General features: G+C 33.8%; 1 protein-coding gene across 1 annotated transcript; it reads right to left on the bottom strand.

Moving 5' to 3' along the window:
• LOC110263058 (DEAD-box ATP-dependent RNA helicase 13-like) lies at nucleotides 579-2,039 on the bottom strand. The gene is made up of 4 exons (XM_021103580.1): nucleotides 1,783-2,039; nucleotides 1,568-1,644; nucleotides 1,083-1,223; nucleotides 579-938 (listed from the first exon to the last, which is right to left on the bottom strand). Exons 1-4 carry the CDS (start codon nucleotides 1,799-1,801, stop codon nucleotides 909-911), a joined length of 267 nt encoding a protein of 88 aa, XP_020959239.1. The 5' UTR covers nucleotides 1,802-2,039; the 3' UTR covers nucleotides 579-908.

The following is a 13,194-nucleotide window of genomic DNA, read 5'->3' as shown; positions in this document are numbered from 1 at the left end:
GCTTTCTCCTGTGATCAATCTCTACGCATATGCGTGCAAATTTTTCTCTTGAATGAATAGAAGTGAGCTCATCCACCCTTAACATAGTACCTAAAGTTTTTTCCACTTTCCAAAGAAAATAACTATTATATATACACTACAAGAAAACAAGCTTTTTGCTACGCTTTTAAAGTGTGGCAAAAGTCCAAAAAAACGTAGTGATAGCTTTTTGCCACGCTTTTTGAGCTACCGGCACGCTTTTGAAAGGGTCATAACTACAAGGGTGCCGGTTGCTCTATCGCCACGCTTTTTTTGCCACACTTTTAAAGATCTCCACGCTTTAAAAGCGTGGCCATATGTGTCAAATATGGCTACGCTTTAAAAGCGTACCAATAGGAAGATATGGCTACGCTTTTAAAGCATACCAATAGCATGACATATGGCTACGCTTTAAAAGCGACAACTCAATTTTTTATAGTTCAAAATTAAACTCATATTCCATGCTCTGAGCCAAGTGTAATTACGAAAGCAATATCCTCAAATTTCATCAATAATATTCCAGAGAGAGAGAGAGAGAGAGAGAGAGAGAGAGAGATCAAAGTCTAAACTTGTCGGTTTTCATTAGAATAAGCTTGCTTTTGAATGAAACATGACTAGACAAAATTCCGTATAACATCAAATTGACATAAGCTTCCCCTGACAATTTTAAAATTTCATGATATATTCTATTCATACAAGAAATCAAAGCTCTATGGAAAATCACGATAAAACTATGGGACATAGTCCCAGCCTTAAAATTATCCAGCAATAAATGACAAAACTTCTATTCATTGTCCAGCTTTAGCTTTCTCTTTTACTTTCTTCACTGATCTCGCAAACCTGAAGCAACAACATTCTGAAAATTTAGAACATGCTATATTTCTCTGTTTTCAAGCAAAATCCTTAACATCCATGCGCACCTGCGGGGAGAAAAAGGAGCAAAAGCAAGAACAAAACAACAAAAAAAAAACATAAGCTCCTGCAATATGAAACATTTGAGAAGAATTAAATAAACTGGAAATAATATCTATATATCGTTTCAGGTATATATAAAGGCATCAGACCTGTTGCAATGTCTTCAATTGTTTAGAACTGGTTTTCATTTGCTTGTGTTTGTTCACTTGTTCCTCCTTACCGTCGTCATTTTCAGTAACTAATTCAACTGAGTTAGCATTTCGATCAAACCAATTTTTCTCAGCTTTCACCTAAAATAGCAAAGAGAAATAGAATTTGAAAACACAATTATCCATATCCACTCAACACAAAGGAGCAATAAAGTAAAACAGAATTTTAAGTCAAACCTAAAAAGCAAGAAAATACATGAGACTGGAAGTCTGTTACTAGAAATTACTGTGTACGTTTGTAAAGATGCAATAAGGAAAACCTCTTGAATATGGAGGTTACCTCAAGCAAATTACATTCAAAACCATTTCAAATCATAAACAGAAAAATGATAAATTCCAAGCACACTTGACACTAACATTGGTTGCATGAAAAAAATGCCAAAATGTTATATAATTCAATATACTGTACAACTAAATCCTAATACCTGTGAATTCTTTGGTGTTATTTTGTCAATTTGGCGTGCAAGAGACAATCGTTTTAAAACTTTTGGCATGTTGAGTTCTGTAAAGGAAACCACTGAAAATTGTCATGAACATAAAATAAGATAATGATAATGACAATCACTAAATTCTACAAAAATGAAAATCACAAGAGCAGTTCTTCTCATAATCACAAGAGAGAAAAGTTTGAGTGTGCAACCTGCAACAAGATCTTCCATTCATACCAAGCTCTTGGGGGTCATAGAGCAAGTCACAAGAAGATCAAAGGTTACTCTTTTGCTTCAAGGAATAATAATTATCAGAGCAGTGAAAACAACATTCAGTTTGAAAATAACAAATAGCAGTTATAATGCTGATATATAATAGGGGAGATGTCTATACAACATTTTGGCTGACTAATATAGGCAAGATGCTGAAATTCTATGAGTGCAAAATAATGAATTAATGACCAATTTGATTGTGAATGAGGGAAGACTAACTAATATTGTTTTGTTGACTTTTAATTCCACTTTCTACTTTTAATTCTACAATAGGGTTATTGACTTATTGGCCATAGACCGGGACAATAACCCTATGAAATAAAGGCAGAAAAATTCTACAATAGTTCCAATCAACCAAAACAGCAAAGACAAAAAGAGAAGCTGGTTTCACACAGCTTACCAAACTTTATAGAAAACAACTAAAAGGCTTCACATTAAAGATAAAAGACCAGGATGAACTGCAACATGTCCACTCACACACCAACCCATTATAAAACCTTAAACACCAAGCAAAATTCCAAGCCAAACACCACAAACAACATAAATCGCTCACCCAAAAAAAGAATTTTTTTTTCAAAATAATAATAATAATAATAATTTAAAGGGCCAGTTAATTACTTCAAGTCAGTGTCATGGAATAATTGACAAACCCCAATTCCAAAATTAAAGCAAACAGCAGAAAATGCCACTCAGAGAAAACATAACATCTCAAAGAATCACAGAGAAAGTTACAAATTTTGGTGAATTAACACACACCCGAGATACTAAAAACAAAATAAAATAAAGATTGAGGATCAAACCTGAAAAGGATCACAAGACAGGGTTTAAGTGACTGTATGAAGAAGAGCAAGCTTAGTGTTGCAACGGTTTCATGGAGCAAAATTAAAGAGCGGTGACAGAAGCAGCAGAGAGGAGAGTGTGTGTGAAAGTGAAGTGAGTGAGTGGAAACATAGAAACAGGGAAACAAAGACATTAACTACATAAGAAGATGAGTGAGAAGAAATACAAAATTCAGAATTATAGTTATTATTATTATTATTATTATTATTATTATTATTATTATTATTATTATTATGAAGTCATGAAATAAAAATAAAAATAAAATAAAAAATAAGTGAAACATAGACCGGGACAAGAACCTAGCCCTTAAAATTGGTCAAATTCCTGAAGCATATTTAGTACTATGATAGTCACTTCACTAGTATTTTAAGGCACAACAAATGACATTAGTTCTATGTCATTGAAGAAATATTAAACCAAATATAAGATTGATAATGACAATCAACAAAGAGTTAAATAGCAAGTATTTCCTTCTTTCATCGATGTCTTAGTTCTTTAAAACTCTCTGGTTTGCTCATCAATTTTATAGTGATAAACTAAAAGTCATTAAGAGAGATGAAAATCTGTTTGGTCAAGAAGGTAAAAACAATACATATTTAAGCTAGATAAGTAACAAGGATCAAATTCTTTGTAACATTACATACATATTTAAACCAAATGCCTATTTCTGCCATTGACTGCTAGGAAAGAGTTAAAACAGTAGTATTAATTTGGTTTCAACTTTCAATAGGCATGCAGCTTTTCAATTTTCTTCTAAGTTATATAAAAATGATTTGTAGCATGCTCTATGGATTATAATTAGCCAAATTTTAAAGATTTAGAGTTGTATTACTAATTATGATATAAATAAAATACTCGTATATGAAATAACATCAAATAGCGTGCTATGGTGAATCATAATAGATGCAGTGAAAAATCAAGAACCAAAAATCAAAGAACAAAATAAGCTCAAGTACAGAACAGGAAAAAATAGAAGCATTAAAAAATCATCACAAAAATCAAGAATCAAGAATAGCAACCAAGAGAATACTAGAGAACTGCAGAAAATATGCCAACCAAGAATCAAGAACAAATTAAAAATCATAACTAAAATCAAGAACTAAAATACTTAGGAACATACTAGAATTAACTCAAGAACAGAACAGAAAAACAAATAGAAGCAGCGAAAAATCAGACCAAAAAAATCAAGAACCAATCTGAGTCAGAGGCTCCATTCTTGATGATGCAGATAGAGAGTGGCAGAGTGCAGGGAGGAGTGGAGGAAGACGCGGTGGCTGCCAGAAAGGGAGAGGCGCTGGACGACGACGGCTGGATGGGGCTCGACGATGGAGGGCGAAGGGGCTTGAGGCGATGGCGTAGGGGATGAAGACGCTGCTACCTGCTGGCTCGATAGCGCAGCGAAAAATGGAAAGGGGTTAGGGGTTTGCAGCGACGGCAGGGAGCAGCGGCGAAGGGAGCATCGACAGCGGGTTTGCGATGGCAAGTGAGCGGAGGGAGTCACCGCCAGAGAGAGTCACTGCAGAAGGAGGGTTAGGGGTGCCGAAAGAGGGATTGCCGGCGGAGGCATTGCAAGCGCAGCACCGTTCTTCATGGAGTGTCGTCGTCGCGGTGAGGTTGAGGCACAATGAAGAGGGATTAGGGTTATGGCAAGGCACAATGGAGTGTCGTCGTCGCGTTGGGGCTTTTGAAGGAGTTAGGGCAGGGCTTACGGGTCTTTCTTTAAATGAAGAATGAGCTTTTTTTAATATGAAGTTATAACTCAGAAGGGTGTATGAGCTTTTTTTATTTTTTTTATGGGAAACCTTTTGGCCACGCTTTTGAAGCGTGCCAAAAGGCTTGTAGGAAATGGCTACGCTTTATAAACGCCACAATAATAAAACCTTGTTGCCACGCTTTAAAAGCGTGCCATTTTCTCTCTACGGCTACGCTTTTTAAGCGTGGCAAAAAAAACGTGGCCAAGTCTCGCTTCAATTGTCACTCTCATAAAAGCGTGGTCATTGACCCTTTTTGCCACGCTTTTGAAGCATAGCAAAAAAAACGTGATCAAATCTCTATTCAATCACCACTCTCATAAAGGCGTGGTCATAAACCTTTTTTCTTGTAGTGATAATTTCGCCGGCAGATTGGGGATTCTAACCCACACCACAACTTTTTGTACATCACTTTCTTGAGGAATGAATAAGGGCCTCCACCTCTCTCGACCAAGATATAGTGATCAGCAATTATTCAAAACATGAGCATAATCCTCTTGGTTAAAGAGTCTAACCAAAAAGAAACCCTCCTCAAGATCCATAACACGCGCAGCCTCCTTCCTAGCCCATATTCTACTAATCCATTTCTCCATGGTAGGCAGATTGAACTTCTTCCCAAAAGGTTTGATAATTAGCGCTTGTTTCCACGGCTTGCACCATTTGTCATATTTTTCAAGAGTGACATCAATGTTTGATTTTGGATTGAAGGGAGCATTAACATCTTTTTCCTACTCCATAGGGTCTTTGTCTGAAATGTAATCTTCAGCCACCATCTTAACAATTTCATTTGGATTTAGTTTTCCTAGACCATCATCCAATAGCCTATCCTTGTAAGAAGCTTTAGTATCATGCGTGTTTCTTTCCTCTACGCTCTAAACCTCTTCCTTCATGAGTTTTTCCCTCATCTCTGGTCACCAGATCTTCTTTTTCTGAAGACCATTTTTTAGTGTCAGGTGGTGTTTCCAGGTTCATTCAAAGAGAGTAGAGAGTAAAAACAACTAGATACAATTAGAATTCGTTAGGAAGAAGGCATAGGCAAAATTTTAGTCCAAGTCTAATTTATCCCAATAACAAAATATATGCTTCATGTACATTTAATTAGTTGCATATTTCCGTATAATATATGATCCAATAATGTTTATGTAGTGTGACTTCCGATTTAATTTTTGCTAAAATCTTTCGTAGCGTTAAGTATAATGGCATGATCATGACAAAGTCTTATTGTATTTATAATTTTGGAAGAGTTTTAAGTGTACCGAAAACACTGGTGTTTCAGTTGTTTTAACCGTTGATCTGAATTGTAAAAAATATATATAATATATATTAATTGAAATCAACGGTACTTGAAAATTTTTCAATAATTTTATATGGCATGATCTTAGGGTTAAGTATCAAGTTTCCTTCCGTTGCCTAGTGATGGGATGGCAGGTGGTCAGGTGCTAAAGCTGCACAATACAATGGTGCTTCGGTTTATATTAAAATAACACAGAGTTCATCAATTCCTCATGAAAAAAAGACCCATTAACACCTAAAGCCAGTTTCACAAAATAAATATTAAAATAACAGAAAGCCTTATAAAATATATTTCTTCAACTGAGTCATTAGCAGGGATTTATGACAAGCTTAAAATGTAATGAGACGTAAAGTGTGTGACAAATACTATCAATTGTGGGAGCAGATTCTGTTTGTATTGGGTTGATCTGATACAATTTACGATTTTAGTGTAACAGATATTTTTATCAGGCACACATATACACCATCAAATTGACACGTAATTTCAACAGGTAAAGATAAATTCAAGCATCAGTACCATAGAATTTCGTAAAAAAAAAAAAAGAATTCTTTGGTGTAACTTACTCTCCAAGATATTCTTAAATCGAAATTAAACTGTTTTAGATTTTCTTTCTAAAGGCCTAGATGGTTGCATAATTTGAGTTAATTAATAATGGTGAATTCTACTATGTAGATGGCTGTTAACTTCTATAAGTATAGAATTTTAGTAGTAATTTATCACAGAAGGAGATATTTTTTGAATATTTTAAAATATAGCTGCAGGATAGACAATTTACTTTATACTATTCATCCATGTGATGAGAGATTATTGTGTTAATAATTAATTTTAATACAATAAATTAGTAAATGCTTAATAGTGGACCTATATCTATTGGATTAACATAATTTTTGTTCCTTTTTAACAATTAAAAAAATCTTAGTTTACAAAAAAGTATATGTGAAGTAATTACAAGTCTTTGATTTTTTTTTTCTCTTTTGTTTGAGGCATGCTCTTAGTCTCGGCTCTTTGTTTTTTTTTAAGTAGTTTTTTTTTTGCATATGGATGACTACGAGGGTAATGTATGAATAAAAAAATGGCATACATAGTAGTAGTTAGGGTATTTTTTTTTTGGGTATTGAATAGTAGCAGTGATATTTTTGTTTTTGGGTACTGAATAAGAGTAATATTTTCAGACTTAAACATAAAAACATCCTTCTAAAAACGTGAAAAGCACAAGATACAGGACGACGGTAATCAACTTTAACTTAATAATCATAGTAAAATATAATTATCAAATCAAAGCGTTAATCTCCTCTACTCCTCACGTGAATACCACTAAATCTCTTCTGCAAGTTTCCTGCCAAAATTCAGATTCTATCTCCTTTTGGGACAGATGTCTTCATCTATATTTGCCACTACAATTCTATACCTATAGAAGTCAACAACCATCTATATAGTAGAACTCACCGTTAATAATTAGTATCTACTTAATTTAAAGTGGAGTTTTGTAGCAATGGTTAAGTTATCTCTGTTAAAAATAAACTTGATGCTTAGAATTTAAGAATGAATAGAAATCACAGTTTGAATAAGTTGTCTATATTTACTTTTAATTTAAACTATTTGTTTATTAGGATATATTAAGTTTAGACGTCAAAGAAAAGTATAAATACATATGTAATTATTTCATAAACAACAACACAAATACATTCAATACATTTCTCTTCATTTTATATTCTTCGTGAGTGTGTGTGCCTTGTTCTTTTATTTTCCAACAAAATGGTATCAGAGCCACTTATAAAATGTCTTCATCAAAAGGAACTACTTTATCTTTTCAATACCCACAATTATCTAAGCTCAACTATAACAATTGGACAACCCGAATGAAAGCAATTTTTGGTGCTCAAAGAGTGTGGGAGATGGTTGAGAAAGGCTATGTAGAACCAGAGAATGTGAACAAGCTAACAGAAGCTCAGAAGGAAGAATTAGAAAATAAAAGAAAGAAAGATCAATGTGCATTTACTATCATTCATCAAGACTTAGATGATGATATGTTTGAGAAGATTGCTGATATAACCAATGCAAAGAAAGCTTGGGATACTCTTCAAAATTTCATCATAGGAGTTGAAAAGGTGAAGAAGGTTTGTCTTCAAACTCTAAGGGCTGAGTTTGAGTCTCTAATGATGAAGGAGACTGAATCCATTTCGGATTATTTCACCAAAGTTTTTATGGTAGTGCACCAAATGAAAAGGCTTGGAGAAAAATTAGAAGATGTTCGTGTTATTGAGAAAATCCTTCGTTCTTTCAACTCAAAATTTTACCATGTGGTGGTAGCCATTAAGGAGTCCAAAGATTTGGATACGATGTCTATTGATCAGTTGAATGGTTCTTTACGGGCCCATAAAGAAAGAATGGATAAAGGCAAGCAAGAACGTGTGGAACATGTCTTGCAGGCAAAACTTTCGTGGAATGCTAGAGGAGAAACCAACAAAAGTGGAAGACAAGGACGAGGTCGAGGTCGTGGACGAGGACGAGGACGTGGTTACGGAAGAGGAAGAGATGAGAAAAATTATTCTCAAGAGAAAAGAAATCAAAATTTTTCTCGAGGTCATGGAAGAGGAAGAACAGTTGACAAAAGACACATTGAATGCTATTCATCATGTGGAAAGAATGGACATTATTCATGGGAGTGTCAGATATCCAAAGAAGAAGAAAATAAACTTGTTGTGCACAGTGAAGATGTTGAAGAACCAACATTATTCCTTACGCTCAAGGAAGATCAAGATTCTGAAGATAGTACGTGGTATCTTGACAATGGAGCTAGCAATTATATGACAGGTGATAGGAGTAAATTTGTTGCACTCGACACCAACGTAAAAGGACACGTGCGTTTTAGTGATGAATCAAAAGTAAAAATCAATGGCAAATGGACGATTCTATTCGAGATGAAGAATAGAAGTCATAAGATTCTTACCAATGTTTATTACATCCCAAAAATAAAGAATAATATCTTGAGTATTGGGCAACTTATGAAAAATGGTTACAAGATAGTCATGGAAGATCGCTATCTTTGGCTTAGAGATAAAAATGAAAATCTTATTGCTAAGGTTTCTATGACAAGAAATCGTATGTTCTTATTAAACATGAGAAGCGGTGGAGTTATATGTTTGAAGTCATGTATTAAAGATCCACCATGGCTTTGGCATATGAGATATGGACATTTAAATTTTGGTGGGCTCAAAGAATTGGGAACAAAAAAGATGGTAAACGAAATTCCAACAATTGATCATCCTCATCAGTTATGTGAAGCTTGCTTACTTGAAAAACATTCAAGAAAGAGTTTTCCAAAGCAGTCCAAATCAAGAGCTACCAAGCCACTTCAGCTTATCCATGCAGATGTTTGTGGACCTATCAAGCCTTTGTCACTTGGTAAGAGCACCTATTTTTTGTTTTTCATTGATGATTATTCAAGAAAAATATGGGTTTATTTCTTGAAGTAAAAGAGCGAAGCATTTGAAGCATTCAAGAAGTTTAAAGCCCTCCTTGAAAAAGAAGGTGGCTATGAGATAAAAGCTCTCAGAACTGACAGAGGTGGAGAATTCACTTCAAATGAATTCAAGATGTTTTGTAAAAATCATGGTATTCGACGTCCCCTAACTGTTCTTAGATCGCCTCAACAAAATGGGGTTGCTGAAAAAAAGAATAGGACAATTCTAAATATGGCAAGAACGATGTTAAAAAGTAAGTCATTAACAAAAGAATTATGGAGAGAAGCAATTGCATGTGTAGTTTATCTCTCAAACCGCTCACCTACCAAGAGTTTGAAAGATATAACACCTCAAGAATCATGGAGTGGTTTGAAGCCTAATGTATCACATTTAAAGGTATTTGGATCTATTGCATATGTCCAAATTTCTGAACAAGAAAAATCGAAGCTTGATGATAGGAGCCAAAAGCTTGTATTTATTGGTTATAAGGAGAATACTAAAGGTTACAAATTCTTCAATCCCATCAATAATAAAGTAATAATAAGCAGAGATGTTGAGTTTGAAGAAAATACAAAGTGGGACTGGAGTACACAAAATAAAATCACTTATGATTTTCTGCCTTATTTTGAGGAAAAAGAAGCCCCGATGCAAGAAGTGCAAGGCGAAATTGATCCTTCAACACCAGCATTAACCCACTAGTATCATCATCGTCTTCTCCATCCTCTAGTTCAAGCGAAAGCCTTTATAGATATCGAAGTCTCCCTGATCTCTATAAGCAAACAGAAAAGCTAGAGGATGAAAATTTATTGTGTTTACTCTCCAATGATGAGCCTTTAAGTTTTAAAGAAGCTGTCAAAGATGAGAAATGGATACAAGCTATGGAGGAAGAAATTCAAGCAATTGAGAAGAACAACACTTGGGAACTTGCATCACTTCCAAGTGGTCATCAGGCTATTGGAGTCAAATGGGTTTACAGAATTAAGAAAAACTCTAAAGGTGATGTAGAAAGGTATAAGGCAAGACTCGTTGCAAAAGGGTATAAGCAGAAGCAAGGAATAGATTATGATGAGGTGTTTGCTCCAGTTGCTCGCTTGGAGACGATAAGGCTATTGTTGTCACTTGCAGCACAGAACAACTGGAAAATCCACCAAATGGATGTGAAGTTTGCTTTTCTGAACAGTAATCTTCTGAAAGAAGTTTATATTAAACAACCTTTGAATTTTGTTGTTGAGGGTTGTGAAGATAAAGTTTTAAGGCTTAAAAAGGCCTTATATGGACTGAAGCAAGCTCCAAGAGCTTGGAATGGTCATCTTAATACATATTTTCAAGATAATGGTTTCACTAGGTGCATTCATGAATATGCACTTTATATGAAAGAGGAAAGAGGAAATTTGTTATTTGTTTGTGTCTATGTGGATGACCTTATATTCACAGGAAAACAATCAAATAATGTTTGAAGAATTTAAGAAGGTAATGGCTCAAGAATTTGATACGAGTGATATGGGACTAATATCTTATTATCTGGGAATTGAAGTGAAACAAATAGAGGATGGAATTTTCATCTCACAACAGGCTTATGCAAGAGAGCTATTGAAGAAACTCAATATGCTAGATTGCAATCCTACCAATACACCTATGGAGTGTGGAGTCAAACTTTCCAAAGAGGAAGAAGGTGTAAGAAAAGTTGATCAAACATTATTCAGAAGTCTCGTGGGGAGTTTAAGGTATTTGACCTGTACCAGACCTGATATTTTATTTTTAGTTGGGTTAATTAGTCGTTACATGGAGAATCCAACAGAAATCTATATGAAGGTAGCCAAGAGAATTCTTCGCTATCTTAGAGGCACTCTTGAGTATGGCATGTTTTATTCAGCTTCAGATGAATTCAAATTAATGGGTTATTGTGATAGTGATTATGCTGGGGATATTGACGACAGGAAGAGTACTACTGGCTTTGTTTTCTTTTTAGGAAATAATGCAATTTTTTGGTGTTCAAAGAAACAACCTATAGTCACTCTTTCAACTTGTGAAGCTGAATATGTTGATGTCACTACCTGTGCATGTCATACAATTTGGCTGAAGATACTACTGAAGGAACTTCATTTTGAGCAAGTTGAATCCACCAAGATCATGATGGACAATAAGTCAGCGATTGCCCTAGCAAAGAATCCAGTGTTTCATGACAGAAGCAAGCACATAGAAACAAAGTATCATTTCATTCGACAATGTATTGAGAACATGCATGTGGAGGTTGAGTATGTGAAATCAGTTGATCAAGTTGCTGACATTTTCACAAGACCTCTGAAATATGATGCTTTTCAAAAGTTAAGGATAATGATTGGAATCGGAAGATTATCAAGTTTAAAGGAGAATGTTAAAAATAAATTTGATAGTTAGAATTTAAGAATGAATAGAAACCACAGCATGAATAAGTTGTCTATATTTAGTTTTAATTTAAACCATTTGTTTATTAGAATGTATTAAGTTTAGACGTCAAAGAAAAGTATAAATACATATGTAATTATTTCATATATTTAGTTTTAATTTAAACCATTTCTTTTCATTTTATATTCTTCGTGAGTGTGTGTCTTGTTCTTTTATTTTCCAACAATCTCTGTGTGACTTAAAGATTGTGGATTCTAATTGTGGAATGAAGTCACTGATATAATTATTATATTAAGTTACCTACTTTACGTCCTTTAGATGTCGCCTTTACAGAACCTTATGTCAATGCAGGATGTTAATCTTATTGGTCTGTTCGTTTTATGGCCACCTCAATTTTACTTAAGTTCTTGGAGAGAAACATGTTATGGATGCTTTGCTTATTAAAAGGATATCTTATTGTGTAATTAGGTGGTATTCCAGGTATGTCATTATTTTTTTATTTTTTATTGTTTTTCTTTTCTTGTTACTAATAACAGGAATTTCTTGACATGGATTGAGAATCCTTTTGTGCCGGTGTTTCAATGATTTTTAACCGTTGATTTTAATTATAAAAAGTATATATAATATATATAATTAAAATCAACGGTTAAAAATCACTGAAACATCAGTGTACTGATATACTTAAAAACTTTCCTATAATTAAATTGTCATCTACTAATTTTATTTCAACTATTAATTTTACATTAAAACAACTTCTACGCTAATTTCTACTTTTTCTTATTAGTAGAGGTCATAGAATACGTGCACCTATACAAGTCAAGATTTTCGAGGTTGTGTAAATGTTCAAATGTTCATTTCATAATGAATAGAAGAACTAAAGTGATTATGGTTGGTTTGTTCTAATTGATTAACTAATAATGGAATTATTTATTATCATTTTTAATTATTTTTTATATATGCTGAGTGACACTTCACCTGAACAACCACCGACCATATACAACTTTTAACGTTCTTACAATGTCCGTTAAAACTTAGGGTTTACTCTTCTTAATTAACCCGAAGCATATAAATTAAAATGCCAATTATTTTAGTACTAGTGGATTTGATTGTGGAACTCCCACTCAATGTTTTACATATTAATACTTGAGATTATCAATGTAACCCCACATTCCATATATAGATATAATGTAAATATAAAATGATTATTAGGGCTTCACACTTTCTATCTGCTCAACCAAATGAACTAGTCATAAGTCATATCTACTTGTCTTTTCCTCACTCAAATGTCATCATCTATATTATAATTGGTCATGGAGGCTTGTTTGATGACATAATAGAATTTTCTTTCAATATGATTTTGATTAATGCATACTAGCTAGAAGAACTAGATGTTTCTGCCTTTATTGTACTTATTATGAGTCATTGTTAGATTCAACAAATAAAATAAGGAAAATGTTTAGTAACAAAAAAATATTAGCCAAAAACAGCCATAAATTTCCTTATTTAGCATTTATTAATTGTTGCGACAATTAATGAATGCTAAATAAAAAAAGTTCCGGCTGTTTTTTTTTTTTTTACCTAGCATTACCCATAAAATAAATGCAAGTTTTACGTAGG

The sequence above is a fragment of the Arachis ipaensis genome, chromosome B05 (genome assembly GCF_000816755.2).
Source record: "Arachis ipaensis cultivar K30076 chromosome B05, Araip1.1, whole genome shotgun sequence".
NCBI lineage: Eukaryota > Viridiplantae > Streptophyta > Magnoliopsida > Fabales > Fabaceae > Arachis > Arachis ipaensis.
This window is presented reverse-complemented; position numbering and strand designations above follow the sequence as displayed.

Excerpts from the sequence above, each read along its gene's own strand:
- LOC110263058 (XM_021103580.1), bottom strand. Across the intron at positions 1,224-1,567 it reads TAACACCAAAGAATTCACAG|GTGAAAGCTGAGAAAAATTG; the intron begins GTATTAGGATTT and ends TTGCTATTTTAG. Across the intron at positions 939-1,082 it reads AATTGAAGACATTGCAACAG|GTGCGCATGGATGTTAAGGA; the intron begins GTCTGATGCCTT and ends TTCTCCCCGCAG.